This window comes from Takifugu rubripes, chromosome 13, assembly GCF_901000725.2.
Source record: "Takifugu rubripes chromosome 13, fTakRub1.2, whole genome shotgun sequence".
Taxonomy (NCBI): Eukaryota; Metazoa; Chordata; class Actinopteri; order Tetraodontiformes; family Tetraodontidae; genus Takifugu; species Takifugu rubripes.
In genome coordinates, this window is record NC_042297.1 from 5,655,403 (window position 1) to 5,683,127 (window position 27,725).

At 42.6% G+C, this 27,725-nt stretch overlaps 3 protein-coding genes across 4 annotated transcripts; 1 reads left to right on the forward strand and 2 right to left on the reverse strand.

Moving 5' to 3' along the window:
• Window positions 1-9,527: 9,527 nt before the first annotated feature.
• pdcd7 (programmed cell death 7) lies at window positions 9,528-12,511 on the reverse strand. 2 transcript variants are annotated; one of them, XM_029845964.1, is made up of 5 exons: window positions 11,491-12,511; window positions 11,284-11,422; window positions 10,163-10,393; window positions 9,972-10,059; window positions 9,528-9,891 (listed from the first exon to the last, which is right to left on the reverse strand). In XM_029845964.1, exons 1-5 carry the CDS (start codon window positions 12,364-12,366, stop codon window positions 9,759-9,761), a joined length of 1,467 nt encoding a protein of 488 aa, XP_029701824.1. In that variant the 5' UTR covers window positions 12,367-12,511; the 3' UTR covers window positions 9,528-9,758. The 2 variants fall into 2 exon arrangements, with proteins under 2 accessions (XP_029701824.1, XP_011607887.2); XM_011609585.2 differs by having other exon boundaries at window positions 9,972-10,056; window positions 11,491-12,486.
• A 1,488-nt stretch (window positions 12,512-13,999) lies between these two features.
• spg21 (SPG21 abhydrolase domain containing, maspardin) lies at window positions 14,000-19,934 on the forward strand. Its single transcript, XM_011609586.2, has 9 exons — window positions 14,000-14,112; window positions 14,450-14,512; window positions 15,257-15,418; window positions 16,324-16,404; window positions 16,772-16,917; window positions 16,989-17,097; window positions 17,824-17,931; window positions 18,026-18,166; window positions 19,509-19,934. Exons 1-9 carry the CDS (start codon window positions 14,068-14,070, stop codon window positions 19,611-19,613), a joined length of 960 nt encoding a protein of 319 aa, XP_011607888.1. The 5' UTR covers window positions 14,000-14,067; the 3' UTR covers window positions 19,614-19,934.
• A 1,118-nt stretch (window positions 19,935-21,052) lies between these two features.
• shcbp1 (SHC SH2-domain binding protein 1) lies at window positions 21,053-27,591 on the reverse strand. The gene is made up of 13 exons (XM_011609587.2): window positions 27,320-27,591; window positions 26,781-26,975; window positions 26,244-26,359; window positions 25,491-25,699; window positions 25,275-25,370; window positions 24,958-25,188; window positions 23,897-24,074; window positions 23,514-23,634; window positions 23,065-23,196; window positions 22,870-22,988; window positions 22,274-22,360; window positions 21,814-21,946; window positions 21,053-21,695 (listed from the first exon to the last, which is right to left on the reverse strand). Exons 1-13 carry the CDS (start codon window positions 27,414-27,416, stop codon window positions 21,445-21,447), a joined length of 1,965 nt encoding a protein of 654 aa, XP_011607889.2. The 5' UTR covers window positions 27,417-27,591; the 3' UTR covers window positions 21,053-21,444.
• Window positions 27,592-27,725: the final 134 nt, after the last annotated feature.

The following is a 27,725-nucleotide window of genomic DNA, read 5'->3' on the forward strand; positions in this document are numbered from 1 at the left end:
TTTGTGTGTAGCTGCCGATCCACGTGTTCTTTAAATGAAGACTTCGAGAAGAAAAGTACCAATTTCAAAATGTATTTAACAATAGAACCAATTCCAGATACAAATATTACAGAGCTCCGGGCCAGTTCATAACCCTAGCAACAACAGAGTTAATTGTCAGGGCATGAAGTCTGACAACCTAACTATCCCTTGGCCCAGTCTTTTATAGTAACACACATGCAAATTCACAATGTTCATGCAATCCAATCCAGATCCCCTGCTGGGATGGCCTCGTCCTCTTCCTCCAGTCCCATGCGGTGTTGGTAGGGTTCTTCTTTTCCATTGTTTTCCCAGGTAGCCAGATCCCATTCTTCATGCAAATGTGATCATCAACCCCCTGATGTCCTGTATACAATGAGTGTTTGACACCTCCTGCCTGACTGGCTCCTGAGATAACAATAGAACAAACAACAATCCTGCAAATGGAATGTCTCTGCTCTTTATTACATTTACCAATGAGTCTACCTTGCCTAACTTCTAAGAGAAGACAGAAACATATGGTGAAACACATAACAAGATAAAGACAATTCTCAACACCATCCAGCACCTTAGGAGGGGGAAGCAGTTTTCTGCCAACATGGCTTACAATGCGGGTGGAGGGCTTCTGGCCTCACCTGGGGATATCGTCGTATGTAGAAGGAATACTTTGAGAATCTCTTCAAACCTCTCAAACAGCCTTCCACTGAGGAAGCAGAGGCTGGGGCCTCTGGATTGGACTCTGCCATCACCAAAGCCATTATTGAGGTAGTTATAGTAAGCTTCTCTGTGGCCAGGCATCGGAGATGGATGAAACCTGCCCTGAATAACTCACATCTCTGGATATTGTGGGGCTGACATAGTTGACACACTTTTGTAGCATCGCATAGAAGATGAGGGCAGTGTCTCTGGAGTTGCAAACCGGGGTGGTGGTACTTCTTTTTTTAAAAGGGGACCGGAAGGGTGTGTTCCAACTATAAGGAGTTCACATTTCTCAGCCTCCCTGGGAAGGCCAGGTAAGTGGAGAAGAGAATTCAGCTAATAGTCATACCCCAGATTCAGGAGGAACAATGCAGTTTTCGTCCCAACCGTGGAACACTGGACCAGGTTTATACCCCCCACAGGGCACTTAAGGGTTCAGGGTGGTTTGCCCAACCAGTCAGCACATGTTTTGCTGATCTGGAAAGGGCATTAAATTGTGTCCCTCAGGGTATCCTGTGGGGGGTCCTCCAGGAGTATGGGGTCCATGGCCTCTGCTAAACAGCTGTTCGGTCTCTGTTTGACCAGAGCAGGAGATTGTTTTCGACGTATGCTCTGTTCTCTGGAATGGAGGTTTTGAGAGCTCTGGTTAAAATCTTTAAATTGCATTATGGTAACAGTATGGAGACTTGACAAGCATATAGAATACTTCATCAGAGAATGTTGAAGACCTTTGAAGACCTGTTGAAGAAATTTGTCAAATTTGAAATGAACAGGGGGACACTGTTGTTTTATATTTACATTAAATACTTGATGGTTATTTGCAGGGAATCTTGCCCCTCATCTCAACTGGTCTATCAGCATCAGCGCGGAGTTACAAGGATTTATCTAATATGATTATTAGGCCCCTCCTGGGCTACCACCTTATCGTGGTGGAGGGGTTTGCGTGTCCCAATGATCCTAGGAGCTCCGTTGTCTGGGGCTTTATGCCCCTGGTAGGACCACCTATGGCAAACAGGTCCTAGGTGAGGGACCAGACAAAGCGTAGCCCAGGACCCCCTAATGATGAGAAACAGTATTGGTTCCGTTACCCTTGCCCCGATGCGGGTCACCGGAGACCCCTCCTGGAGCCAGGCCTGGGGGCAGGGCACGTTGGCGAGCGCCTGGTGGCCGGACCTCTGCCCATGGAGTCCGGCCGGGCACAGCCCGAAGAGGCAACATGGGACCCCCTTCCTGTGGGCTCACCACCTGCAGGAGGGGCCAAGGGGGTCGGGTGCATTGTGTGTTGGGTATAGCGGCCGAAGGCTGCATAAACTGGCTCTAGGGACATGCAATGTCACCTCTCTGGTGGGAAAGGAGCCTGAGCTGGTGCACGAGGTTGAGAAGTTCCAATGGTGAGAGGCGACGGGCAGGGGTGGCAATTCTCGTTGCTCCCCAGCTCAGTGCCTGTATATTGGAGTTTACCCCGGTGGATGAGAGGGTAGCCTTCCTTCGCCTTCGGGTGGGGGGACGAATCCTGACTGTTGTTTGTGCCTATGTCCCAAACAGCAGTTCAGCTTATCCACCCTTTTGGAGTCCTTAGAGGGAGTGCTGGAGAGTGCTCCTTCTGGGGGCTCCCTCATCCTCCTGGGTGACTTCAATGCTCACATTGGCAGTGACAGTGTGACCTTGAGAGGTGTGATTGGGAAGAACGGCCCCCCTGATCTGAACCCGAGTGATGTTTTGTTATTGGACTTCTGTGCTCGTCTCAGATTGTCCACACCTTGTTGAGGCATAAAGGCGTCCACATGTGAACTTGGCACCAGGATGCCTTAGGCCGCAGGTCGATGATCAACTTTGTGGTCGTGTCATCGGATTTGCGGCCGCATGTTCTGGACACCCGGGTAAAGAGAGGAGCAGAGCTGTCAACTGATCACCACCTGGTGGTGAGTTGGCTCCGATTGTGGGGAAGGATGCCGGACAGATCCGGCAGACCCAAACGTATTGTGAGGGTCTGCTGGGAATGCCTGGCAGAGTCTCATGTCAGAAGGAGCTTCAACTCACACCTCTGGGAGAGCTTTGACCATGTCCCGGGGGAGGCGGGGGACATTGAGTCTCAGTGGACCATGTTCCGTGCCTCCATTGTTGAGGCGGCTGACCAGTGCTGTTGCCACAAGGTGGTTGGTGCCTGTCGTGGTGGCAATAACCAGGGATGCCGTCAGGCTGAAGAAAGAGTCGTATCGGGCCTTACTGGCCTGTGGGATTCCTGAGGCAGCAGATAGGTACCGTCAGGCCAAGCGGAGTGCAGCTATGGCGGTTGCCGAGGCAAAGACATGGGAGGCATGGGAAGAGTTCAGTGAGGCCATGGAGAACGACTTACGGACAGCTTCGAAAAGGTTCTGGACCCCCATCCGACGTCTGAGGAGGGGGAAGCAGTGCACTGTCAACACTGTGTATAGTTGCAATGGTGTGCTGCTGACCTTGACTCGGGATGTTGTGGATCGGTGGAAGGAATACTTCGAGGACCTCCTTAATCCCACCAACGCGCCTTCCAGTGAGGAAGCAGGGCCTGGGGACCTGGGGACAGGCTCTCGTATCTCCAGGTCTGAAGTTGCCGAGGTAGTCAAAAAAGTCCTCGGTAGCAAGGCCCCGGAGGTGGATGAGATCTGCCCAGAGTTCCTTAAGGCTCTGGATGTTGTAGGGCTGTCGTGGTTGACTCGACTCTGCAACATCGTATGGACATCGGGAGCGGTGCCGCTGAATTGGCAGACCGGGGTGGTAGTCCCTCTTTTTAAGAAGGGGGACCGGAGGGTGAGTTCCAACTATAGGGGGATCACACTCCTCAGCCGCCCTGGTAAGGTCTATTCAGGGGTACCGGAGAGGAGGGTCCGCCGGATAGTCGAACCTCGGATTCAGGAGGAGCAATGTGGTTTTCATCCTGGGCGTGGAACAGTGGACCAGGTCTACACCCTCAGCAGGGTCTTCGAGGGTGCATGGGAGTTTGCCCAACCAGTCCACATGTGTTTTGTGGACTTGGAGAAGGCATTCGACCTTGTCCCTCGCGGGGTCCTGTGGGGGGTCCTCCGAGAGTATGGGGTGTCGGGCCCGCTGATACGGGCTGTCCGCTCTCTGTACGATCGGTGTCAGAGTTTGGTCCACATTGCTGGCAGTAAGTGAAACTCATTTCCGGTGAGGGTTGGTCTCCGCCAGGGCTGCCCTTTGTCACCGATTCTGTTCATAACTTTTATGGACAGAATTTCTAGGTGCAGTCATGGTGTTGAGGGGGTCCGGTTTGGTGACCTCAGGATCGGGTCTCTGCTCTTTGCAGATGATGTGGTCCTGTGTACCTGGCGCCGCGCGAGTGGCAGCCTGTAACAACAGCTCCCGCTCACCCTCAAGCTTTTCTTTACTTTTTTCTTCTTTCTCCGCACCTGCTACTTTTGTTTTTGTGCGTTCGGTCTGTTTCATTTACCTTCATCATGTATGTAAGACTTATGGAGCACTGGTGGCTCTACTCATTTTTTCACTTTTCGATAACGCGTCCGGAGACCCATCGCGCAGCCACGGCTCGCTTGTTTACAGCAGGGATCAGCTGTTCGCCCTGCGGAGCTCTGCGGCGCTGCACAAGGAGCGACCCGATGTGCCCCCCGAGCTGAGGAGGAGGAAACGGGGATGCCGCGCCAGGGTCGAGCGCCGTGCCAGGAGGAGACGCTATCGGCCCGTCCTGCCCTCCATCATCATGGGGAACGTCAGATCTCTCCCCAACAAGATGGACGAGCTGGCGGCGCTGACCCGGTATCAGCGGGAGTACCGGGAGTGCAGCCTGCTGCTGTTTACGGAGACCTGGCTAACCGCGCTAATTCCGGACACGGCCGCACAACTTGAAGGATTTACTCTTTTACGGGCAGACAGAAGCATGGAAAGTGGTAAGAGGAAGGGAGAAGGACTGGCAGTGTTTGTGAACGATAGATGGTGTAACCCTGGGCACATCACTATCAAGGAGCAGCACTGCCGTAAGGACATCGAACTGTTAGCCGTTAGCATGAGGCCTCAGTACCTGCCAAGGGAGTTCACACATGCCCTCGCGGTGGTTGTGTACATCCCCCCCTTTGCTAATGCTGATGCAGCCTGTGATGTCCTGCTCTCAGCAGTGAGCAGGCTGCAGACACAACACCCTGACGCCCTCCTCCTCATCTCTGGAGACTTCAATCATGCCTCTCCATCATCTTCCCTGCCCAAATTCACCCAGTACGTCACATGCCACACCAGGGACAATAAAACACTGGACCTCTTCTATGCCAACACCAAGGAGGCATACCACTCTCTCCCACTCCCTCCCCTGGGCCGTGCCGACCACAACCTTGTACACCTCCAGCCTGTGTACAAACCTCTTGTGCAGAGGCAGCCTGCTGTCACCCGCACAGTGAAGAAATGGTCCGAAGAAGCCGAGGAGGCCCTGAAAGACTGTTTGTGGGATGTATTCAGCGACGCCCATGGGGAGGACATTGACAACCCCACCAACTGCATCACGGACTATATTAACTTTTGTGTGGAGAACACCGTACCCACCAGGACTGTACGGAGCTTCTCCAACAGCAAGCCCTGGATCACCCCAGACATAAAGGCCCTCCTGAAGGAGAAGAAGAGGGCTTTTGTGTCTGGAGACAAGGAAGAGCTGAAGTCTGTGCAGAGGGAACTGAGGAGGAAGATCAGACAGGAGAAGGACAACTACAGGAGGAAGATGGAAAACCAGCTGCAACAGAACAACATCTGTGGCGTATGGAAGGGACTGAAGACCACCTCGGGCTTCAAGGAGCAGAAGTCCCAACCTGTGGGTGACCGGGGGTGGGCTAACGACCTGAACTTGTTTTTCAATAGATTTGATCAGGTACCCACCCCTCCCCCAGCCCAGTCTCCTCTGCTGCTGCCCCCGCCACTGTCTGTGCCCCCAATAGACTGTTCGTCCTGTCCCCCCTCCCCCTCTCTCATGAACTTCAGCCCACACATTCCCGACACTTCACACTCTGGCCCATGCCCATCCCCCCCACCAACACCTCCCTGCTCCAGCCTGTCCCTCACACCACACCAGGTGAGGAAGGCCCTGAAGAAGAACAGGGCCAGGAAAGCAACGGGTCTGGATGGCGTCAGCTCCAGGCTCCTGAAGTCCTGCGCAGACCAGCTGTGTGGGATCTTCAGTTACACGTTCAACCTGAGCCTGAAGCTGGGGATAGTGCCACAGCTATGGAATACGTCCTGCATCGTCCCAGTGCCAAAGACACCGCACCCCAAGGAGCTCAACAGCTACAGGCCGGTGGCTCTGACATCTCATCTGATGAAGACGCTGGAGAGACTCATCCTCGCCCACCTGCGCCCACTGGTGAGCTCCTTCATGGGCCCGCTACAGTTCGCCTACCAGCCGAGCATCAGGGTAGATGATGCCGTCATCTACCTCCTCCACACCTCCCTCACTCACCTGGAGAAGGCTGGAAGCACTGTGAGGATCATGTTTTTTGATTTCTCCAGTGCGTTCAACACCATCCAGCCCAGCTGCTGGGGAACAAACTGCAGGTAGCTGGGGTGGATCACCACCTCACAACATGGATTTTGGAATACCTCACACAAAGACCACAGTTTGTGAGGGTGAAGGGCTCCGAGTCAGATCGGCTTCTCTGCAGCACTGGTGTCCCGCAGGGAACAGTTCTGGCTCCTTTCCTGTTCACCCTCTACACCGCAGACTTTTCATACAGTACATCTTCATGTCACCTCCAGAAGTTCTCTGACGACTCTGCTGCTGTCGGCCTCATCACTGATGGGGACGATACGGAGTACAGAGAACTTATTCAGGACTTTGTGGACTGGAGCCTGCAGAACAATCTCCAGATCAACGCTGGCAAAACCAAGGAGCTGGTGGTGGATTTCCGCAGGCGTAACAACCCCCCGCCTGCACCAGTGAACATCCTGGGAACGGATGTTGACGTGGTGGAGTCGTACAAGTACCTGGGTGTTCACCTAAACAATAACCTGGACTGGACACACAACACAGATGCCCTTGTCAAGAAGGGCAATAGCAGACTGTTCCTGCTCAGGAGGCTGAAGTCTTTTGGAGTGCAGGGACCACTCCTGAGGACTTTCTATGACTCTGTGGTGGGATCAGCCATCTTCTATGGGATTGTCTGCTGATCCAGTAGCATCACGGACAGGGACAGGAAGAGGATGGACAGACTGGTAAGGAGGGACAGCTCTGTCCTGGGATGTCCCCTGGACTCGGTGGAGGTGGTGGGAAACGGGAGGATGATGGCTAAGCTGTCATCCATGTTGAACAACACGTCCCACCCCCTACAGGACACCCTGACAGCACTGGGCAGCTCCTTCAGTGAGCGGCTGCTTCACCCTCACTGTGTGAAGGAGAGTTATCGCAGATCTTCCCTGCCGGCTGCTGTCAAACTGCACAATAAACATAACATCCGCTAACACAATCTGAATATTATATATTCTGATATGTATATTGTATTCACCCTCTGTACTATGTACAGGTATACAGAGGCCGAGTATCCATTTACCTGGATCATTGTAAATATACGTCCTCTTTGTATATTCCAAATTCTATTCTATTCGATTTTATCTTATTTTTCTCTGCGTGTTCTGCTGTTGTTGCACTGTAAATTTCCCCGTGTGGGACAATAAAGGACCTGAATCTGAATCTGAATCTGAATCTGAATCTGAATCTGTTGGCATCATCAGCACATGACCTCCAACAATCACTGGATCGGTTTGCCGCCGCATGTGAAGCGGCTGGGATGAAAATCAGCACATCCAAATCCAAGGTCATGGTTCTCAACCGGAAAAAGGTGGAGTGCCTTCTCCGGGTCAAGGAGGAGATCCTGCCCCAAGTGGAGGAGTTCAAGTACCTCGGGGTCTTGTTCACTAGTGAGGGAAGAATGGAGCAGGAGATCGACAGGCAGATTGCACCTGTCCGTAGTGGTGAAGAGAGAGCTGAGCCAAAAGGCGAAGCTCTCGATTTACCAGTCGATCTTCGTTCCTACCCTCACCTATGGCATGAGCTTTGGGTAATGACCGAAAGAACAAGATCACGGGTACAAGCGGCTGAAATGAGCTTCCTCAGTAGGGTGGATGGGCTCTCCCTTAGAGATAGGGTGAGAAACTCTGCCATCCGGGAGGAGCTTGGAGTAGAGCCGCTGATCCTCCGCGTTGAGAGGAGCCAGATGAGGTGGCTTGGCACCTAGTTAGGATGCCCCCTGGGTGCCTCCCTGGTGAGATGTTCAGGGCATGTCCCTCCGGTAGGAGACCCCCGGGAAGACCCAGGACACGTTGGAGAGACTATGTCTCTCGACTGGTCTGGGAACGCCTGGGGATCCCCCCAGATGAGCTGGAAGAAGTAGCTGGGGAGAGGGAAGTCTGGGCTTCTCTTCTTAGGCTGCTGCCCCCGCCTAAGAAGAGACCTCGGATAAGCGGTAGAGGATGGATGGATGGATGGATGATTATCAGGGGAAGGTGTTGAGGATGAATGTTGCCATTTCAACTACCCACTAGATCAGGGGTGACCAAACTACGGCCCCGCGGGCCAACTGTGGCCCTTCGTCCATTTTTAATTGGCCCGCAAGACATTTTATAAATAGAATAGAATATGGCCCGTACTTCAACTTTTGCTTGAGTGTATTGGACTTCTTAGTTTTAACACCAGGGGAAGCTACTGTTGGCATCAAGGCAGTTACTCCACTAAAAAGGAAAACCCTGCTTTTGCGCATCACTTTGTAATAAGCATTTTTCTGGTTAACACACAGTGTACACACCGCTGTGTACAGCGCACACACTGCACACACAAAAGCAGCTCATCTCATCCGATGCAGATTTGCTCCTTGATCAAGTGACATTTGTCCAGATTTTTGGCACAAGTGGCGTCAGATCAGGACCACAGCTTGATGGCCCGATTTACATACCCAGCTGATACACACCAGAATAATTTACTAAATTTATACGCACGTCCAGTTCAGTCTGTTAATGTTGATAACCATTTCAAGTGAACGTTATTAGGTGTGCTCCTAAGCCTAATAACTTAAATAACAAGCTTGAAATCTACCAGTTCCATTTTCCCCTTTATTGTTTTTTCTCTGTACTGTAAATCTTCTAAGAAGAAATCTGAGGCTGCTGTTCTGGGAATGAGCTACCAAAGCTTTTTCTGAATAACTCAATAAAGATGCATTTATGGAAAGCTGTGATGAAGGCAGTTTTGTCTTTAATTATATTCAACAATATAACATATTTGACCACTTTTAATTGATTTTTCTGACTTTAATACACTAAAGTTAAGGCTATATACCTAATTTCTAGTAAGTGGCCCAGCCCCTCCTATATTTTTATGTATTTGGCCCTCGGTGAAAAAAGTTTGGACACCCCTGCACTAGATGTTTTGCATTATTTTTTTAACTTTCGCTTTCTAACGCATCATGGCCTCTGACCATATAAAATGATTAACAAAACAATTCAATTCACATTTGGTGCAAAAACCCACCATCAGCCATCCAGGAAAACTCTGCTGCATCACCTCAGCAGCAGGGTGACTCTTTAGACTGGAAAGTTGCTGTTTGACATTGCCCTTGAGCAAGAAAATTAACTCAAAATTTCTTGGAAATGCTGCCCTAAGTTAATTGAATATGTAATTTGATCGGTATTTGTTTTGAGCCTGCTTGCACAACAAAATAATTGTTTCTAATTATGAATGTGTAAAAACAGTCTTGTAAATGCAAAATGTCTTCAATAATAAACAAGCAGAAGTATTGAATCAAATGTGGATGTAATAAAAATGTACAACATAGTGCGTCTTCTTATTTTTATTTCGAACTGTATCAAATCAACTAAACAAGATACGGTGTGTATGTATGTATATGACTAAGAAGCAGCTCTTATCTCCGTGTTCAAATATATATATATATATATACATATACATACACACACACAAACACATACATACATACATACATATACAGAGGTGTGTGCGCACATATGTGCATTTCTGTAGGCATGTAGATATTTATACATGTACAATGTCACTCAGAGTCTGCCAGGTGCAGACTAGAGGCCCAGGCTTCATCTGATGGTTGATCTGGCATGATCCAGTTTTGTGGAATTGAAGATCCATCAGGATGATCTGCTGCAACCACAAACATATCCCACTCGCTCCTGGAAGAAAAAAGCGTGTGGTGAATTAAAATGAATTCGAACATTTTCTCATATGCATTAAAGTAAAAATAATGTTTAACCTGATTTGTAGTAAGGAACCGACTGAGCATTCTGCCTGGTTGTAGTAATCAATGAAAGGCTGGGGAGCTGCATCAGAGGTAAATTCTGCTGAACAAACAATGGATTAGAATTAAAAGAACACAATATCAAATATATTAATTGATGTTTTACTGGACTGAGTAGGAATGAACAACCTAAATTCATACTGTACCTCCAAACAAAACTGCATCCAACATACATTTCTTCAACAGCAATTTCTCTTTCTTCTTTTTCATTTGCTTCTCTTGGTCCCTTCTTTTCTCCTCTTCGTGTTCTCCTTCAATCATCACCTTTAAGGCTTTCTCTTCTGTGGCATACACTGATGTCCTCACCTTCAACACGGAATTCAGCTGATCTAATCGACAGCTGAATGCTTCTTCACATTTCCTCTCGATGACAATACCTACCATCCAAATCAACACATACAGTAGGTTAACATCAACTACCCATGCTCTGATGTTAGATTAAAAATGCAGGCATGTGACAACTGTTGTATCTTAACATCTCTAATAAAACTGCAAATATTCACTAGTCAAGAGTTCAAGATGTCCCATTCTCATTTCAAAGGTGGAACAGTATTTATTGTATGGACATTAGAAGCTAGTTGAACCATAAACCCTCAGATTAAACTATTTTTTGTAAACTCTGAATTTCTCATTGTGTCTTATTCTCCCAATAATAGAAGTCAAGTCGTAAAATTTATCATAATGAAATCCAAAATAGCATTACTTTTGTTCCTCTATGAGGCTGCAGTAATTAAAACTGCAATAACTAAACATGTAGGAGAATAATAAAAAAGGACACATTTATGCGTATTTTACATTACTGCCTTAGTACAATTAAAATGATTGTTGGGGTTTAAGCTTGACAACAAGAAAGCAATCATAACCTAAGGAAGTTATGGGAAGGAAGTTGATGATGTTAAAGATTTAAAAACAAAAGATCTTGTTTAAAGAAAAAACATCTGTAATCTTATGCAAATGCAAACATTTCATCTCCTACCTGGTTAATTGTCCATACTAATCGTATCTAAACTTTTGCAAGACAGTGTATAGAATTAGTAACTATCGTTGCAATAATTAGCTCTCCTCTGTCTGGAGGTCCCTTTTCTTGTGTAGTTTTGGGTTTCTCTGCATGCATAGTGAGAGCACCCACAGACCACCTCAGCTTTTGTTCTGCATCTTCAGTATTACTAATCGATTTGCATCTATCTACAAAGCTGCGTGTAGCATTTACAGAAAGGATTAATGAACTAGAAATTGATGGAAGCTGAAGTTTGATGTAGATCGTCACCTTTTCTTAATGCAGCTTCTTTCCTCAACTTGTGCAGTCTCTGCAGAGATCTCAAGATGTCTTGCATTCTTTTCACATCAGCCTGCTTCTTTCTCACCTCACAAAGAATGGCATCTGCAACCAGCTTTAGCTCCCGTTCCTGAAACACAAATTACATTTCTAATACTCTGCACGTATGTAAATATACCATATTTTGACCATATTTACCTTCTTCTTTTCCTCTACACCGCGGATGTGACGCAGCCTCCACGCATCTATGACAGCTTCTTTCTCAGAAATGTGTTCAAGCCTCCGTTTTTCAGCATCATGCCGTTGTTTTCTGGTTCTTCTCTCAGCGTTGCGGTGCAACTTTCTTTTCCAGGCTTTGAAATCTCCACAGTCAATTAATGCGCATTTGTCCTCTAGTTCTTTCTTTATGTGTAATGCCTGGTTGTAAGAAACCGTCCAAAGATCACCGTCACTCACGTTGGTTCTGAGGGTGTTGCAGACCGCATCCAGCTGCGTGACGAGCTGAGCCACCGTGTATAGAACCGGTTTAAAATCAGACTTTGAATTCTTTCGCTTCCGTGGGACATGAGAGGGTTTTTCTGTGTTCCGAGAGAAACATCTGACCCATCGGAAATCGCGCTTCCTCTGCATAGCTGCATCATTCTCTGCAGTTACCCGTGCTCCATAACTCTGTTCGTGGTCTTCAACCCACTGTCTAGGACTGGAAAATGGCACACACGGTGATGTCTGGAAAGCGGATCTATACTGTTGGTTATGCGTTTGATAAAAGTCCCTGTCGTTGTTTGTATTACCCAGCGCAGGAGGCACCGCGTTGGAGAAATGCCCAATTGGCTGGCAAAAATACTGAGATGATGAGTAAAGTCCTTGAAAGTCCCATCCCGAATGAGATGTAGCAGCAGCATCGTGCACAAATCCGTCAGGACGGCATTCATAATCAGGACAAAATGTTCTCAATGCGGCACCGTCCGACTGTGTCGCTTCATACGCTGCACTCGATGGTATCATCACGTTACCAGTATGATTCATAAAAGTGTGCTGATTGACCACCGAATCATATGGGTTTCTGTTATCCATGTTGTTTGCGGTGACAGAATATCGCTCTAAAAATGGTCGCGTCTAACCCCTATACGTCATCCAACGTCGCCATACCTGGAACCGGAAACTCATTTGAACCATATCGCTTCTGCGCATGTGCTAATTTGTGCGCTCGCGGGGATATTTTTACACGAACTAAAACATAAGACGTTATACATTGAAATCAATGTAAAATGAAAAAAAACTTGATCAAAACAAATTTGCGCAAATAGATGCCTTAGATAAAATGCAATAAACAATCAATGTAAAAGAAAATAGAAATGAAGAAATACTGCATCATCCGACACTTTTCCCGGCGACCGGTGCGTAATTATTATGCGACACCATGACGTCACTTTACGTGCGCCGTAAATAACGCCGTTGTCCGAAACTGAGTGCACTACGTAGTTCACTCAATCCATGTCCCCCATGTCGTGAGTAGTGAATAGGCTGTGTGGTTTCGGTAACAGCCTTTGAGTCAATTACGGGTTTTTATGCACTTAAAATGCATCTTATTTGGATACGCATCAGTTTGTAATAAACTCCGATTAGTATTTTGTCTTTTCTGCAGTTTAATAAAGTAATAGATGTACAAGGATGTTAATAGTTCAGTCTCTCTCCTCTAGGATCAACTAGATGTGGGATATGACAGGGATGCCCTTGTTTTCTCTATTTATTTTAGTTGCAGCACTACTTGCTATTTTTCCTCAAAAGTAGTCCAGACATTGAGTCCTTAAATTTATTAAATAGTATTAATAATCACCTGACTATAACAACTAGCTCATCGTCCCACAAGCCTCCTCCAAAGGGCAGGACAGATCTATTTGATAATAGATCAATTTTCTAAACTAAAGCATCAGGATTGTACTTTTTTCTTTCATGTGTTAATTTCAAGACATAATCATCAACCAATTGATTCAAATGGAATTCCAGTGAAAAATGTAGTGAAATATTTAATGACCAAGACAAATGATTGTAAAACCAGAGAACTTGAATATTATGTCTGCCATAAAGAAAAGTAAACCTAGACTCAACTCCTGGTTACTCAGAGATATGTCCATTTTGGATGCATTTTAATCACCGAAATTGAAGCACTTACATATCTGTGTACCACTATAAAGGATAGCTTGTTTAAATGATTATCCTAAAGAGTCTGGAGTAGAACCAGACATCTTTTAAACACTAAACAATATTGTAACGGGTTTTATGAGACAAAGCTACATCAATAAAACAGTTTTTGTGAGTTGGATATTAAGAACAATTGTCTTTTAAATGCAACCATACCAGAATGGTTTAGGAAGCAAATAATGGATTTTTGAAAAGGAACCTCAACCGCCAAAGGTGGACTAGAGACATTTAAACATGAAGGCATAAGGCAAAACGAAAAACAAGAAATGATTTATAGCACTTTATTCAAATATCCATATTCATGAAGTGTCACCCTTGTTCTCGGTTTTATGAACAAACAAAACAAACGTTAAATAAACATTTTAAAATCAATCAAGCCTTGACAGCTTATGAAAATCTGACATATTTAATTTTGTGATTTCATATGTTAGATATGTATTTTGTTTTCTCCATATGTGATGAAAGTATGACGGTATTTCTATGTTATGCCAGATTTTGTTGAAGAGATAAAAAAAAAAAAAAACATCCGCCGTAAATGACCTCGATAGGCGGATGTAGACGCGGGGTTTGCGCATGCGCACCACAAATCGTGTTTCCGCGACGGATCATGTAGTGACAGTGAGTTTTCATCTTAAATATTCCTCTCGATCTAACTCTATATCAGTAAAGATCGGTGAATTGTTGAGGGTTTTTGGACATGGAGTCCGATTTAAGATTAAGAAGTTGCTTTGTAGACGGAAATTTTTAAGTGTTTCGGAAGTCATGTGACCAAATATACACTACCGTCTAAGTTTAACGATAATAATGAACGTTTTAGATTGTTTTCGTCATTTTTTTATTGAAGTGCCTGTTAAATATTGTCGTTATCGCACACATTTACCCAATAGTTAGCAGTTAAACCTAAGATTCTTGTTTTTAATTTAGTGCTTGTAAATATATGCTTTCGTGTCCTCAGATGGAGGAAATTAAAGTGTCTCCAGCCTATAACTGGTTTAGAAGCACAGTGCCACTAAAGAGAGTAAGTAGCATCATTTTGGACCTTGATAATTATAGACAAGGTAGATAGTAATAGAAGTGGTGTTAATGCATACAGAGACTCAAGGCACGTGTGTGAAAACACGCACGTATATACATAAATAGATAAAACTGCACGTTTGGGGGAAAATGGTGTAAACTAACGATGCTTTTAAGAATGGAAGTGTTAACTTCCACTCATCATCTCATAAAATGTAGGGAGAATGAAGAATCAGATCAATATCTGGTGACCAACATTTGCCTTTTAAAATGGCATCAATTTGTTCAAATTATCTTGGAGAAGTAACTACAGAACTACAGGGTGTAGTTCCTCTTGGGGCATCAGCTGTGGCCCTGTTGTAGAGTTGCTAGGACATTTCCACCCTCACATCTCCTCTCCTTCTCTGGGCAGTTATAAGGGATTCTTCTCTTTCTTCATGTAATCCCAGACAGATTTGATGATGGTGAAGTCAAGGCTCGGCTGAAAATTGGTTTGGGGCTAAGAATTGATGTTTGTTTGAAGGCAAAAGATAGTAAAGGCAAATAATGATTTGATTCAGTTCTTTATTTTCTGCTTCATTTTTTTATTTTCAAGTATAAAAGTATGAAATAGACTAAGTTCTGAAAACATTAGAATACTAATTGTATGAACAATTAGGTCACCCTGATCATTTCTGATATATATTTTTGTCTTAATTATTTGGTAAAAATCAAGGGTGTGTATAGATGTGTTATTTGTCTCCAACAGATTATTGTCGATGATGATGACAGTAAGGTGTGGTCACTATATGATGCTGGCCCAAAGAATGTCAGGTGTCCCATAATTTTCCTTCCTCCAGTCAGTGGGACAGCAGAAGTGTTCTTCCACCAGATGTTGGCATTGACAGGCTGGGGTTACAGAGTGATCTCGGTGAGTGTTCACACCCCAAAAATACACTGTAGCTTCAAAATTTCTTCTGTTCTATATTTTCTTGATCTATAACCAGTTTATAAGTAACTATATAAAAGCATTTATTTGTTTAATTTTATGTAATCAGTGCTAACATTTCAATGTGCTCGACTCAGCTTTAAGGTCTGGCACAACCCCCGACTAAAGGCTTATGCCTTTAGACACTTATCTCACCACTGCCACAATAATGAATAAAGAACATTTGATTTCTATGGATACATTTTGGAATTTGTTTACTCTTAACTAATCCATTGTTATCCATTCTCTGACTCAAAATCAGAAATTCCATTATTTGATAGCTAATAATGATTTGAAATGATTGATTTAAATGATTTGATTTGATCTTTTTTATGACATGCTGACCTACAGAGCACTAGCTGGAGTTGCTTCCTCTTACTGAACAATCAATGTTGCTCCTCATCAAGCTGTGTTAAATGTCTGGCAAAGTCATCTCTATAGGAACAACCTCCCAAGTTCTGTCAGAGCTTCCTTCACACAGCACTTATCTTTCTCCTCTCTCTACTCACCTCTTCACTACCTCTCCCCTGTGTGCGCTAAAATCCCTAATCACTCCCTCTGCATAGCTTTGCTCTGTTAGTTGGTAGTTGAACTTGACCTATGTAATTTAGGACTGTAAGTAGTAGTATTTTATTGACATTAGTCTCACCACTGTAAGTTGCTTAGGACAAAAATATCTGCTAAAGGACTAAAATGTATTGACGTGGTTCATTGTCAATTGTTCTCTCGATTATGTGAGAGTAAAAGCTGTTAACCTGATATATGTCAGCTATAACAAAAACCCACTTGTAGTAGCCAAACTAAAGTAACATAAGAAATATACCTAATGGGTTTCTCTGCATTTCCAGCTCCAATATCCAGTGTATTGGGATCTCCTGGAGTTCTGTGATGGTTTCAGGAAACTTCTTGACTATCTTCAGCTGGACAAAGTTGGTGTTTTATTTTCCATTATCTATTTCTTATCTAAAAGAATCCAACCCCATTTTTCTGTATAAATACAAACCCACAGTGTCTGCCATGAGTAGATGTAGGTTTCTAACGTGAGGTGTGGAGTGGACAGAGATGACTAGACTAACACTATAGGATACAGACTATTCATGTGCTAATACTTTGTGTTCAACTTCTAAGATAAAAGTCTGTTATATGTTTCTTTAGTTGATAGATTTCATTGTCTGTGGTACATATACACATTTGGAAAAACCTTATACAGCATCATCATGCTGCTGCCAACTCCTGTTTCAGTCTTTTATAAGACAGTCCTGCCTGCAGTCTTTCATGATTTCTTCTGTCTTTCAGGTTCATCTGTTTGGGGCATCACTGGGTGGATTCTTGGCTCAGAAGTTTGCAGAGTACACACACAAGTCTCCCAGAGTGCATTCATTGATATTATGTAATTCATTTAGTGATACCGCCATCTTCAATCAGACATGGACGGCAAACAGGTAAAATTCCTCATTTCGCCTCTGAATTTCCTCACAGGGCTCATCTTTGTTTTCATGTTTAACTTCAACAGCTTCTGGCTAATGCCAGCATTCATGTTGAAGAAGATTGTTCTGCGAAACTTTGCCAAAGGACCTTTGGACTCCAAAATGGCAGATGCAATCGACTTTATGGTGGACCGAGTAAGTGGACAAAATTTCAGGATTTCATATGCTTTAAAAAAGACAGCATAAACATTAATCCAAGTTCAACTTAAGTCCCACTGGGTGGTACAATATCAGCGGTGACATTTCTTTTTCACAATGTAAAGACGAGGTTTAAGTACATGACGTAACTTTCAGTTTGGTGAGAACTCTTTAACCTAAATTAACTGTAGAAATTAACACTACAGTTTAAAACAGGATGACAGTGACTTAGTAAATGTAAATAGGAGGATACTTCAGGTGGTTGCATAACATTTGTTAAAAAAAAAAAAAAAAAAAAATTTACCATTTGGCATCTCTACAGTTCATCATTGTTTAAATCCTCATACCTTTAATTCATAATTGTAGCCTCTCAGTATTCAATATATGTGAGTAAAGATTAATAGAACAGACCTCTGCGCTGAAGCTTTGTTTAATTTATTCTATCTAAGAAGCAAATTATTCAGCTGTTATATTTATGCTCACCAGGGCATCCTGTGTTTTCACATCTAACAAACTGTTGTCCTGGGTAAAAATTGTATATTTTCTTTATTACTTTAAGGTCTATTACAGTTGGACCATCGAACACAGCATCCATCTTGACATTAGACTCTCTAAAAACTGGAATTTATCAGACAATTTCACTTAGAATGATGCTAAAATACCTTAAATATTATATATATATATATATATAGCTTTTTTCCCCATCTCTTGTGATTGCTGCAGTTAGAAACTCTCAACCAAAGTGAGCTGGCATCAAGATTAACGCTCAACTGTCAGAACTCTTATGTGGAACCACACAAAATAAAAGATGTTGCTGTGACGATTATTGATGTAAGTTATATTTTTTCTCAATAATAATAATAATAATACCTATTCACAAATGTTCAATAAAGTAACCAAATGTTGTTTCCCTCCCAATGTCAAGGTGTTTGACCAGAGTGCTCTTTCACTGGAGGCAAAAGAAGAAATGTATAAACTGTTTCCAAATGCTCGAAGAGCTCATCTGAAAACAGGAGGAAACTTTCCGTACCTGTGCAGGAGTGCTGAAGTCAACCTCTATGTACAGGTCGGTGGTAAATCTGTTAAAGGCAACCCTAACAAATTTCTATCATTTTTAATCTACCTTTTGTACTTCTCCATGACAAGGAGAGCACAAACAATTGGATAGGTGCACTGAGAAAGGCAGGATTTTTCTGTCTGGCCTGACAGGTGATGGTTCTCATACTGTTTGGATGGAATTTATGTCAGTAGAATGGCATCACAACAGGAAAATATCCAAACAAACATCACAAACTGGTTGGCTGATACATATTCTACTGTATGGTGGTTTCAGACACAGGCCCCTGTGTCTGAAACCACCATAAACCACCCTTAAACGCTAAAATTTAGGGCCTAAATAATGCACTCAGTAGGGTGTCCCTATGTTAAGGGAGGATCACTGAAGCCCAGGGGTGCTCATTACGTCGATCGCGATCTACCAGTCGATCGCGGAGGTAGTACTGGTCGATCGCGGCGTGACATTAAAGAATATCAGCCTATCATTCATCCCGTCACTTGATTGATATACAGGGCAGCCAGTTAGATGACAACTGAATTTGACATTCAGGTGACCAATCAAGTGCAAACAACGGCGCTAAGTGCAGCAGAACTTACGATGTCAGCCTATCAGCAGTCCCAGTACAACCAGTCAGATGACAACTGAATTTTGACCTTTAGGTCACCGCTCATGCGCAAACAACGGCACTAAGCGCTAAGTTATTCAGCGAATTACCTCTGATTTTAAGCTATCGCTAAAGCTTATGGTCATCAAAATGAATGAGGGAGCGGGACCAAGTAAGAAGACAAAAACATATCACTTTCATACGGAATGGGAGGTGGACTTTTTTTCACGATGTCATTTGCGTTAAAGATTATTAAGTACATGAAGATTATCAAGTCCAAATACCGTTCCACCATGACTGATGAACATTTGGAAGTGTGCTTGAGGCTGGCTGTCAGCAGCTACTGTCCGGACTATGCATCCCTGGCTGATTCAATTCAGTGCAAGTCATCAAAGTACCGGTAAACTCAGACAATTACAAAAAAATGTTAATAGTTAATTATTATGTGTGATTTGCAATATTCGCTCATTCGGTTATGCAAGGTACATCAACATACATTGTACATACAAAGAATCCTCAATACATTTGAAAATAGTTAATGTTTTGCATTTTTGTGGTGGGTAGATCATTTTGACTTGGTCATTTTGTAAGTGGCTCGCATGCTGAAAAAATGTGAGCACTCCTGCTGTAGCCTATGTAGTGCATTCATTGTATTCCATGATTCAATGCAAAATGTAACGAACAACTATATATACGTATATTTAACTGACAGTAAAAAACTTGCGTTTTTTTTTTCTTTTCTTTTAGATTCATTTGCGTCAGTTCCATGGGACAAGATATGCTGCTATTAGTAATGAAATGGTGAGTCCTGAGGAGAAAGCACAAAGCCAACTGAGCAGTAACCAAGACTAAGAAGAAATCTGCCATACCTTTTCCAACTGTTTCCATCGTACATTATTCGTTATTTGTTTAAATAGAGCAATAAAACAGCTTACCAGGTCTTTTGTTTATGAAGTATAGCGATATTTTGAGGGTAATGAGCTGTATATCCATTATTCATTGCTTCAAATCATGACACCTTGCCTTATTTGGAATTTTTCCTGATTGTTGCACTCATATTTTTGATCCATTCCTCTACATTGATATCAAGTCTAAGTACATTTTCACATAGACAAGATGTATTTGTACACATCTCACATTGTTCATTTAAATAAAAGTTTTGTTGTGCCTTAATCTTGTTCTTGTTAATCTTGTTAATCTTAATCTCTCAGGGATAGATTAGATCACATGATCACTCTAGATGGTATCTCATTAACATCTAGTCTCTCTGTGAGGAATCTAGGAGTAACTTTTGATCAAAATCTCTCCTTCCACTCACACATTAAATTAGTCTCTAGAAGTGCCTTTTTTCACCTGAGGAACATCACAAAGATTAGGAAGCTACTGACGCGGCATGATGCTGAAAAGTTAGTCCCTGCATTTGTTACTTCCAGGCTGGACTATTGTAATTCTTTATTATCAGGGTGTCCAAACAACTCTTTAAGAAGTCTCCAGTTGATCCAAAATGCTGCAGCCAGAGTTCTGACAGGCATTGACAAAAGGAGTTATGTAACTCCTGTAATGGCGTCTCTTCATTGGCTGCCCGTTAAATTTAGAATAATTTTTAAAACCCTTCTTTTGACCTACAAGGTCCTCAAAAGGCCTAGCTCCAATCCTACCTGGAGGAGCTTATCAGCCCAATAGACCGCTCCGCTCTCATAATGCTGGTCTACTTGTGGTTCCCAGAGTTTCTAGGAGTAGAATGGGGGGCCGAGCATTTAGCTACCAGGCCCCCCTGCTATGGAACCAGCTCCCTGTCCAGGTACGGGAGGCTGACTCCATCGCTACTTTTAAGATTAGGCTTAAAACCTACCTCGTTGAAAAAGCTTATTGTTACTAATTCTGTAGTTCCAGTTACTATCATAGACAGACAAATTATCATACTTAGGGGGTTGTCTAATCATTAGGTTAACATCTTAGCTGTGCTGCTATAGGCCAAGGCTGCCGGGGTCCGGAAACATGATCACCTGACAGGCCTCTTTCACCCCCCCCACTGGGTCATGCTCAAGGTTTCTTCCTGTTAAAGGGGAGTTTTTCCTTGCCACTGTTGCTTGTCTGAGGTTAAGCCCTGGGATTCTGGAAAGCGCATTGAAACAATTTTGATTGTATAAGACGCTATATAAATAAAGATTGATTGTTTAAGCTCGGTTTGGATAACTGACTTTGACATTTAAAGTCAAATGAAAAACCAAAGTTCTAATTATGTAGATGTCAAATTCAACCTTGGTTACACACACACACACACACACATGTACATTTGACTCATTAAAATTTTAATTTATTCTTAACATTCCAAGGTTTTATATCCTATATACAGTATGTTTGACTATACGTCCTTCAAGTAAAAAAAAAAAAGTACATTGTGAAAAGAAAGACAAGTGGAACTTCAGAACATTTGAGAATCAGCGATGCACTTTGGTCAGAACAAGACAATGGACCACTAAATTAAGATCCAAAGTGAGTAATAAACAGTGCATTAAAAGTTAAGTATCAGTTAAAAGTAAGAAATGCAGTATATTCATCATTGCAGTGATGTCCTGAACTCATGCATGCAACGTGCCCAATAATCAATTTGAAACAGGATGAAACCTTTGCTCATTCTGGAAAAATAAAAAGTCAGCGTAACTCCAAATATCTAATCTTGTCAAAAGAAAAAGGTGCCAAAATCACTTAGGCCATTGCGTCTGAACTGGTTTCCCTGGATGGAAACAAAGATGTGATCCCCCATCAGATCCTGAACAGCTTGCACACAGGTAACCTCTTTGTTTGGGTTCAGCTGACGATTAAACTGCCACTTTTTTCCAACGGTGGAGGCAACACTGTCATCTGTGCTGTCTTTCTTCTCTGCTGAATTAGACTCGATGGGTGTTGATCCATTGCTGATCTGCTTTGATTCTGATGGTGAAGAGCACAGTCAGCAAGTCAACAATTCACTGCTGTTTGATTGGCCAGATTTGATGTGTGAACAACTCTATGTGTCCTAATTTAACATTACAAGCTGACCTCCACATACCTTCACTTGCATCTCCAGCTTTCCTTTCTTCATTATTGGGTTTCACCACAATCACACCGTACCCTTCATTGTTATGGATCACATTGTTTTCCATTGTGATGGAGGGCATCATATCAAGGTGATCAATGAATTCCTGCACACAGCAGACATGTTATAAAAAAGGTGTACTTTTTAGTTTATTTTCTTGTCAAAGCTTTATATGAAGCAGAATACATATGCACATAAACATGCTGCTGAAGGGAGATCAATGTGTCTCCATTAATGTCAAAGACTTTTTTTTTTCCTTTGCCCATAGAAGATGCATTTGTTTTAAGAAATGTGATGTAAAGAAAATCACAATGTTTAATCAATTCAGTACTGTAAATGATGGATAACTAGTAGTGAGTAAAATGGAAGAGCTAGCTTCAAATATAGTTTTGATACTAACATTGACATAGAGGGTTGTTTTATCTGGTCATACCTTAATAAGGACGCCATCTTTACAGTGATGAATGCCATTACCGATCAAAGTGCACACGCTGCCAGGATAAATCTCTACACCAGCCCCCTGCCAACAACAACATCACTATGACAGATCACGTCTGTTTTCACATTTACATTAAAAAACTAACTATGGGGCATTGTAGTAAAACTGTTTACAAATACATGTTTCTATGTAACATGTTAAGAGTATTTTGCTAAAATAAATTTCAAAATTAGCAAATATAAATAGTCAGTTACAGTTCAGGCTGTACAGCATCTTAATTATTGTATATTTGCCTATATGATATTTGGGAAAGAATATGATTGCACCATTGCTATACTGATCCATGCTACAAGATGGCCCTGACGCACAGTGATGGCTTAAATCAGTTGGTGCTGGTACTGACAGGTGACAAGGATCTGTATACTAAATATATTTAAATACCGGTACCCATTTGCAAATATGTGTACAAATTCTAAATTCTTATGCTGCATTTGAAGATGGCAATATACATGAACAGATAGTTTTCCATATAGTAGAATATGTATCAGCCAATTTGTATGTACTGTATCAAGTGTCTTGGCTATACTCACTTTAGAGCCATACAGGTCACACATCTTCATGATGAGATGGGCTGATGTTCGTACAATAACTCCAGTGGTCTCACACTGCAGCACACAGTTTTCCATGCAGAGGCGCCCCTGTCGAACACCTATGAAGAGATGATATTTGCAGGAATTACATTTAGTTTTCTCTCTCTCTTGTTGATGCACATAGAGTATACTCACACAGAATTCCCTCAATTGCATCGCGTTGAATAAATTTGATGTTGGACAGTCTGACATCAGCTCCTGTGGACTCTATAAATGAGTCTCCTTTATCTTTCTTCTCGATTACGACTTCATCAGGAAGCCCAAACCCTGTACAAAAGGCAATGTGGTAGATGGTAAAATGACACCAGACTTATTTAATTGTTCAATATTCTGCAAGATTGCACATCAAGGATATAAGCAATTTACCTTTTCGAGCCAATGGATTGAACAAATGAATTGCAATTTATTTAAAATAAAAATACAATCTAGATTTCAGCACACAATCCAAAAGAAAACTGTACTAAAAGATAGTAATAGTCTGCTTGACAGAATATTACTAGACCAAGCAACAATATTGTTACCATGTTAACACAACTCTTATTTGTATCACCACCAATTTGTAAAAAGCTAAATTGGTTCTTCACCTTCTACAGTAATGGAATCTGGTAGAAAGATGGAGTTGTTGACACTGTAGAGCCCTGGCAGAATAATGACCGTGTCACCTTGGCAACATGAATCCACTGCTGATACTGGGTCTCTATGGAACTGAACAAGATTAAAAGAGCATAAACCCAGTTACAGTTAGGAAAAAGACATTCATTAAATGTGCACAAATTTCCTGCGGATATCGACAGTGCTGCTGAAGCAACATTTCCCCTCTCAGTAATTAACAACCTTTGTCAGTTTCCAAAAGCACCACAAAGGCATGCAGTTTGTTTTCTGTCTCAGTAGTGTAGTGGACAGAAGTTGGGATGAGACCGAGAATGTTTGTACATTGGACTTTACCACCCCAGTGTGTTGTACTAACCTGAATTTCAGTATCTTCTGCAGAGCACAGAGGTATAAGCCTGTCATTAAGGAGTGACTGGAGCAAAAGCGTGTTGCACGAAGCTGTAACTATATGGACCACCATCATGCCTGATTCCCTAGGCCCACGGCCCTGCATACACTGTTGCCTGGAGTTTCCTTTGTAAGCCAGCACATATCTGGAATGTCATTAAATATCATCAATATGCAACAATGGACAGGATGCTCTTGTTTTACTTCCTGTCCTATCTGTGAATATTTGGACATTTAAACAATTTTCAATTTGCTGTTGAGTACCACAATTGATTTGAAGCATACATTTGAATGTGCACACTTTCTGCTTTAATCTGCTTTAATTTATTTATATCCCAATCAGGTGAATGGATTAGGTGTAGAAAACCAAAATTAATTGTAGAATTGGCTGCAGTTCCTATATGACAAGGTGTGTCATTCCTTCATTATGTCATTTAAATGAACTACAGTTAATTTCAAGTGAGGTATTGTGATGGAAATCTGAGATCAACTCTCAATATGAAACCCAAAGAGCTGCCATTATCACTGAAGAAGGCCATCATTGGGCTGAAAAATCAAAAGAAACACATCAGAGAGGAAATAAAACATTATGTGGGGCCAAATCACCTCTGCTAAATTCATTAATAAATGATGAAAGCACTGGTGACATCAGCAATGCTAAAAGGTCTAGTGTAAAAATCTCCTTGGTAAAAACCTGCCCAGAACAGCTGCCCAGAATGGTAACGCTCTTCAGAAGGTAGGCGTGTCCACATCAAAGTCAATAAATATGACAGGGCTTCATTCAAAATTTTAGAGATATTAATTATAATTATAATTATAAAATATAATTACAGAGATGAGTACCAATCCACTAAATGAAACAAGTGGAAACAGGGAGTTCTGATAAATGGATAAGCAAGAGACTGAAAAATAATCTGATAAAATCAACAAGTTATTCTAATAATAGCTGTTGTCAGCGGGGAGGCATATGCACAAATTGCTATGGTAGACAAGCTGCTACAGATGAAGCAGAAGAATCCAGACACCTACCTCAAAAGAGGATTTTCTATGATGTGCAGCTTGCGTGTTAACATTTCCAGTTGGTCATAAAGTTTTAGGCCCTCAACCATGGAGATGTTGTCCAGCTCTGAATCAGAGTCAGCGCTCAGATTGCTGCGTAGCACTGCAAACTGCTGGAAGCACTGGGAGCATGTTTCCAATAAGGAGTGGTACTCTGCCACAAGGCCTGCTGGAACCCTTTCCTCCAAGATGTCATAGTAGCTGAGGAAATGCACAGGTAAGGTACAGCTTATTTTGTACTGGCAGCTACATTACCACTTTGTTACTGACACAATTGTTGTCCTCACAGTCTGAGACGAGGCTCCACACAACGAACAAAGTAGTCAAAATCATCATCTTCATCTTCTTCATCCCATTCCCTCCAAATATGTTTATAAAAAAATCTAGACATTGAAAGACAGTATCATGCATCAATATCAAGTATGGACATGTATCACCTATATGTTTATGATTAAATATACTGTACATTGGATAAAGAGAGCGCTACGTGTAGACATTCTCACCTGAGGTGCTCGAGGGCTAGGGCAGTCTGATCAAAATCTCCAGACTCATTGTAGACCACCTGGAGCTCTTGCAGAGGGACTTTACACTGAGTAACCTCCAATAAAGACTTCATATCCTCCTCTGTCATTTCACAGCCTCTGGTGTCACACTGCATTGGTAGCACTAGTTCCACGCATGCCTTCAAATCCTTTAATTCAACATTACATACCTGAAATCACAAAAAGCTATTGAAATTAATCATGACATTTTAACATTGTGAAAACAACAACAAATGTATGGCAAGCATGTTTGTTAGATGTTCATTGCTGCCTTTAAAATGGTGTAACTTTAATATTTAACAGTTCAAAAGTTTTATAAATTAAGTGGAGCATTGCTCAATATGTGCACAACAGCATCTTTATCACTGAAACATACACATAAACCCAAGAAGTAGGCAATCTCAAAAGAAAAGCATGGAGACTTCATTAAGGCAGCTATTTTAAATCATTTCTGCATTAAAACTGCTAGTACCGTATGTATGTTGTCTGTATGTAGGGATCAGCTGTGTAAGGTACAACATTTTTTATAATAAAAAAACTTCAGGGATTTGAAATAGGCCATTTGCTGTAGCACTACATCATCCCAAACATCACACCGTATTACACTAGAAATAACTACGGTACATTTCTTTTTGTTGGGTGACTTTGGGCGCTGACATTCATGTGACCAGCAATTCTTAGTTGTTCCTTATGTCTGAAGAAGACCAGACTTACTTCGACCAGAACACTGAATACATCAGTAGACCACACAGCCAGCCAATCACATGGCTCCAATACTTTCTCCAGATAGTCAGCTGTGAAGGCCTTCACCTCAGATGGCTTGCAGTCTCCTAGAAAAAAATTCATGTGTGGACTATTGTTGCACAACATTAAGAATTGGACGTGGAAGGAAAAAGTACACCAGATAGCAAAGCTCATGGTTTTACTTTTTAATCACATGGATGGGATTTTTTTCCCTCCCTAAAATGATCATAAAAAGAGGACTATAGTTAAATTAACTTTCATGATAGGCAAATGTCTAATAAAAACTGATGTATATTATCTATACGCCATTATCTAGTTGTAATCAAGTATGCCATCGACAATGTAGATCTCAGTGTATGTGATTTGTACTTCTTGTATTTGGATTTATACTTGGACTTACTGGATTCTGAAGGAAGGCTGAATATGCAAACTAGATAGAATGCTTCAGTACTGCCTACATGCTTAAGTCTGGAACGTATACAGTGTTTTAGCGTGCGTCTCAATTACCAAGCATGTAGTCCTGGTAGGCCTTGAATCTTTCATAGAAGAGCAGGTGGTTGGTCTGGAAAGTTTCAGGAAGTTTTGAATTTACACTTCCATGATGTTCACATCTCTGTAGAGCCTTTGGCAGAATGTTTAATTCTCCATTGTCATTGTCCCCCAAAACTCGGTCACTCTCTTCCTCGTCATTCTGGAACAGGGCTATTGTGGAGAAACTTTCAGCATGTTAGTGTTTTCATGTCTGCATTTACTGTTTGGACTCATCTCATTTAACAGGCACACTCTACTTCCAGCACCAGGTCCAACCAGACATTGCTAAATGTTTTGTTCAACTCTGGCTTGGCACAACATTGTTGATATACCAGATCGCCTTCGAGGTCTGCTCTACATGTGGGCCTGAAATCATCAACGCAGTTTTACTATATTGTACAGTCTTAAAATGTCTACGTTAACTTTTAAACTACTGACGCGTTATATTAATTACCGACTAAATACGAGGAAAAGTTCTGTCAACAAAAACAGGCGTTGAGTGATTATGGACATACCCAATCGGACTTCTGGAAGGGCGACAGTAACGCAGGACTCCGAATCGACCGCGACATTTGAATTTTTCGTTCCAGTCTCGTCATCTTCTTGTTCCATGGACCCCAAACGTATGTAGGGAGTGTATAGAGAACGCGAAGCACACTAAACTGTAAGGCCGGGCGAAAAAATCAAACTTTGTTAAGCTGACGGAGCACACCCTGCTCGGAGGATGTTAAACAGACTGCCAGAGGTGGAACTGTCGGTACGTTCGGTCAGCACCCAATAGGTACCCGGAACAAGACCGCCAAAATGTGCGCATGCGCGGATAGGCGAAAAAGTAGATCTCGTAGAACATATGAGGATATAATATAAAGCACACATTCAAACAGACATTAAACAAGACATACAAAAAACAACAGAAATCAG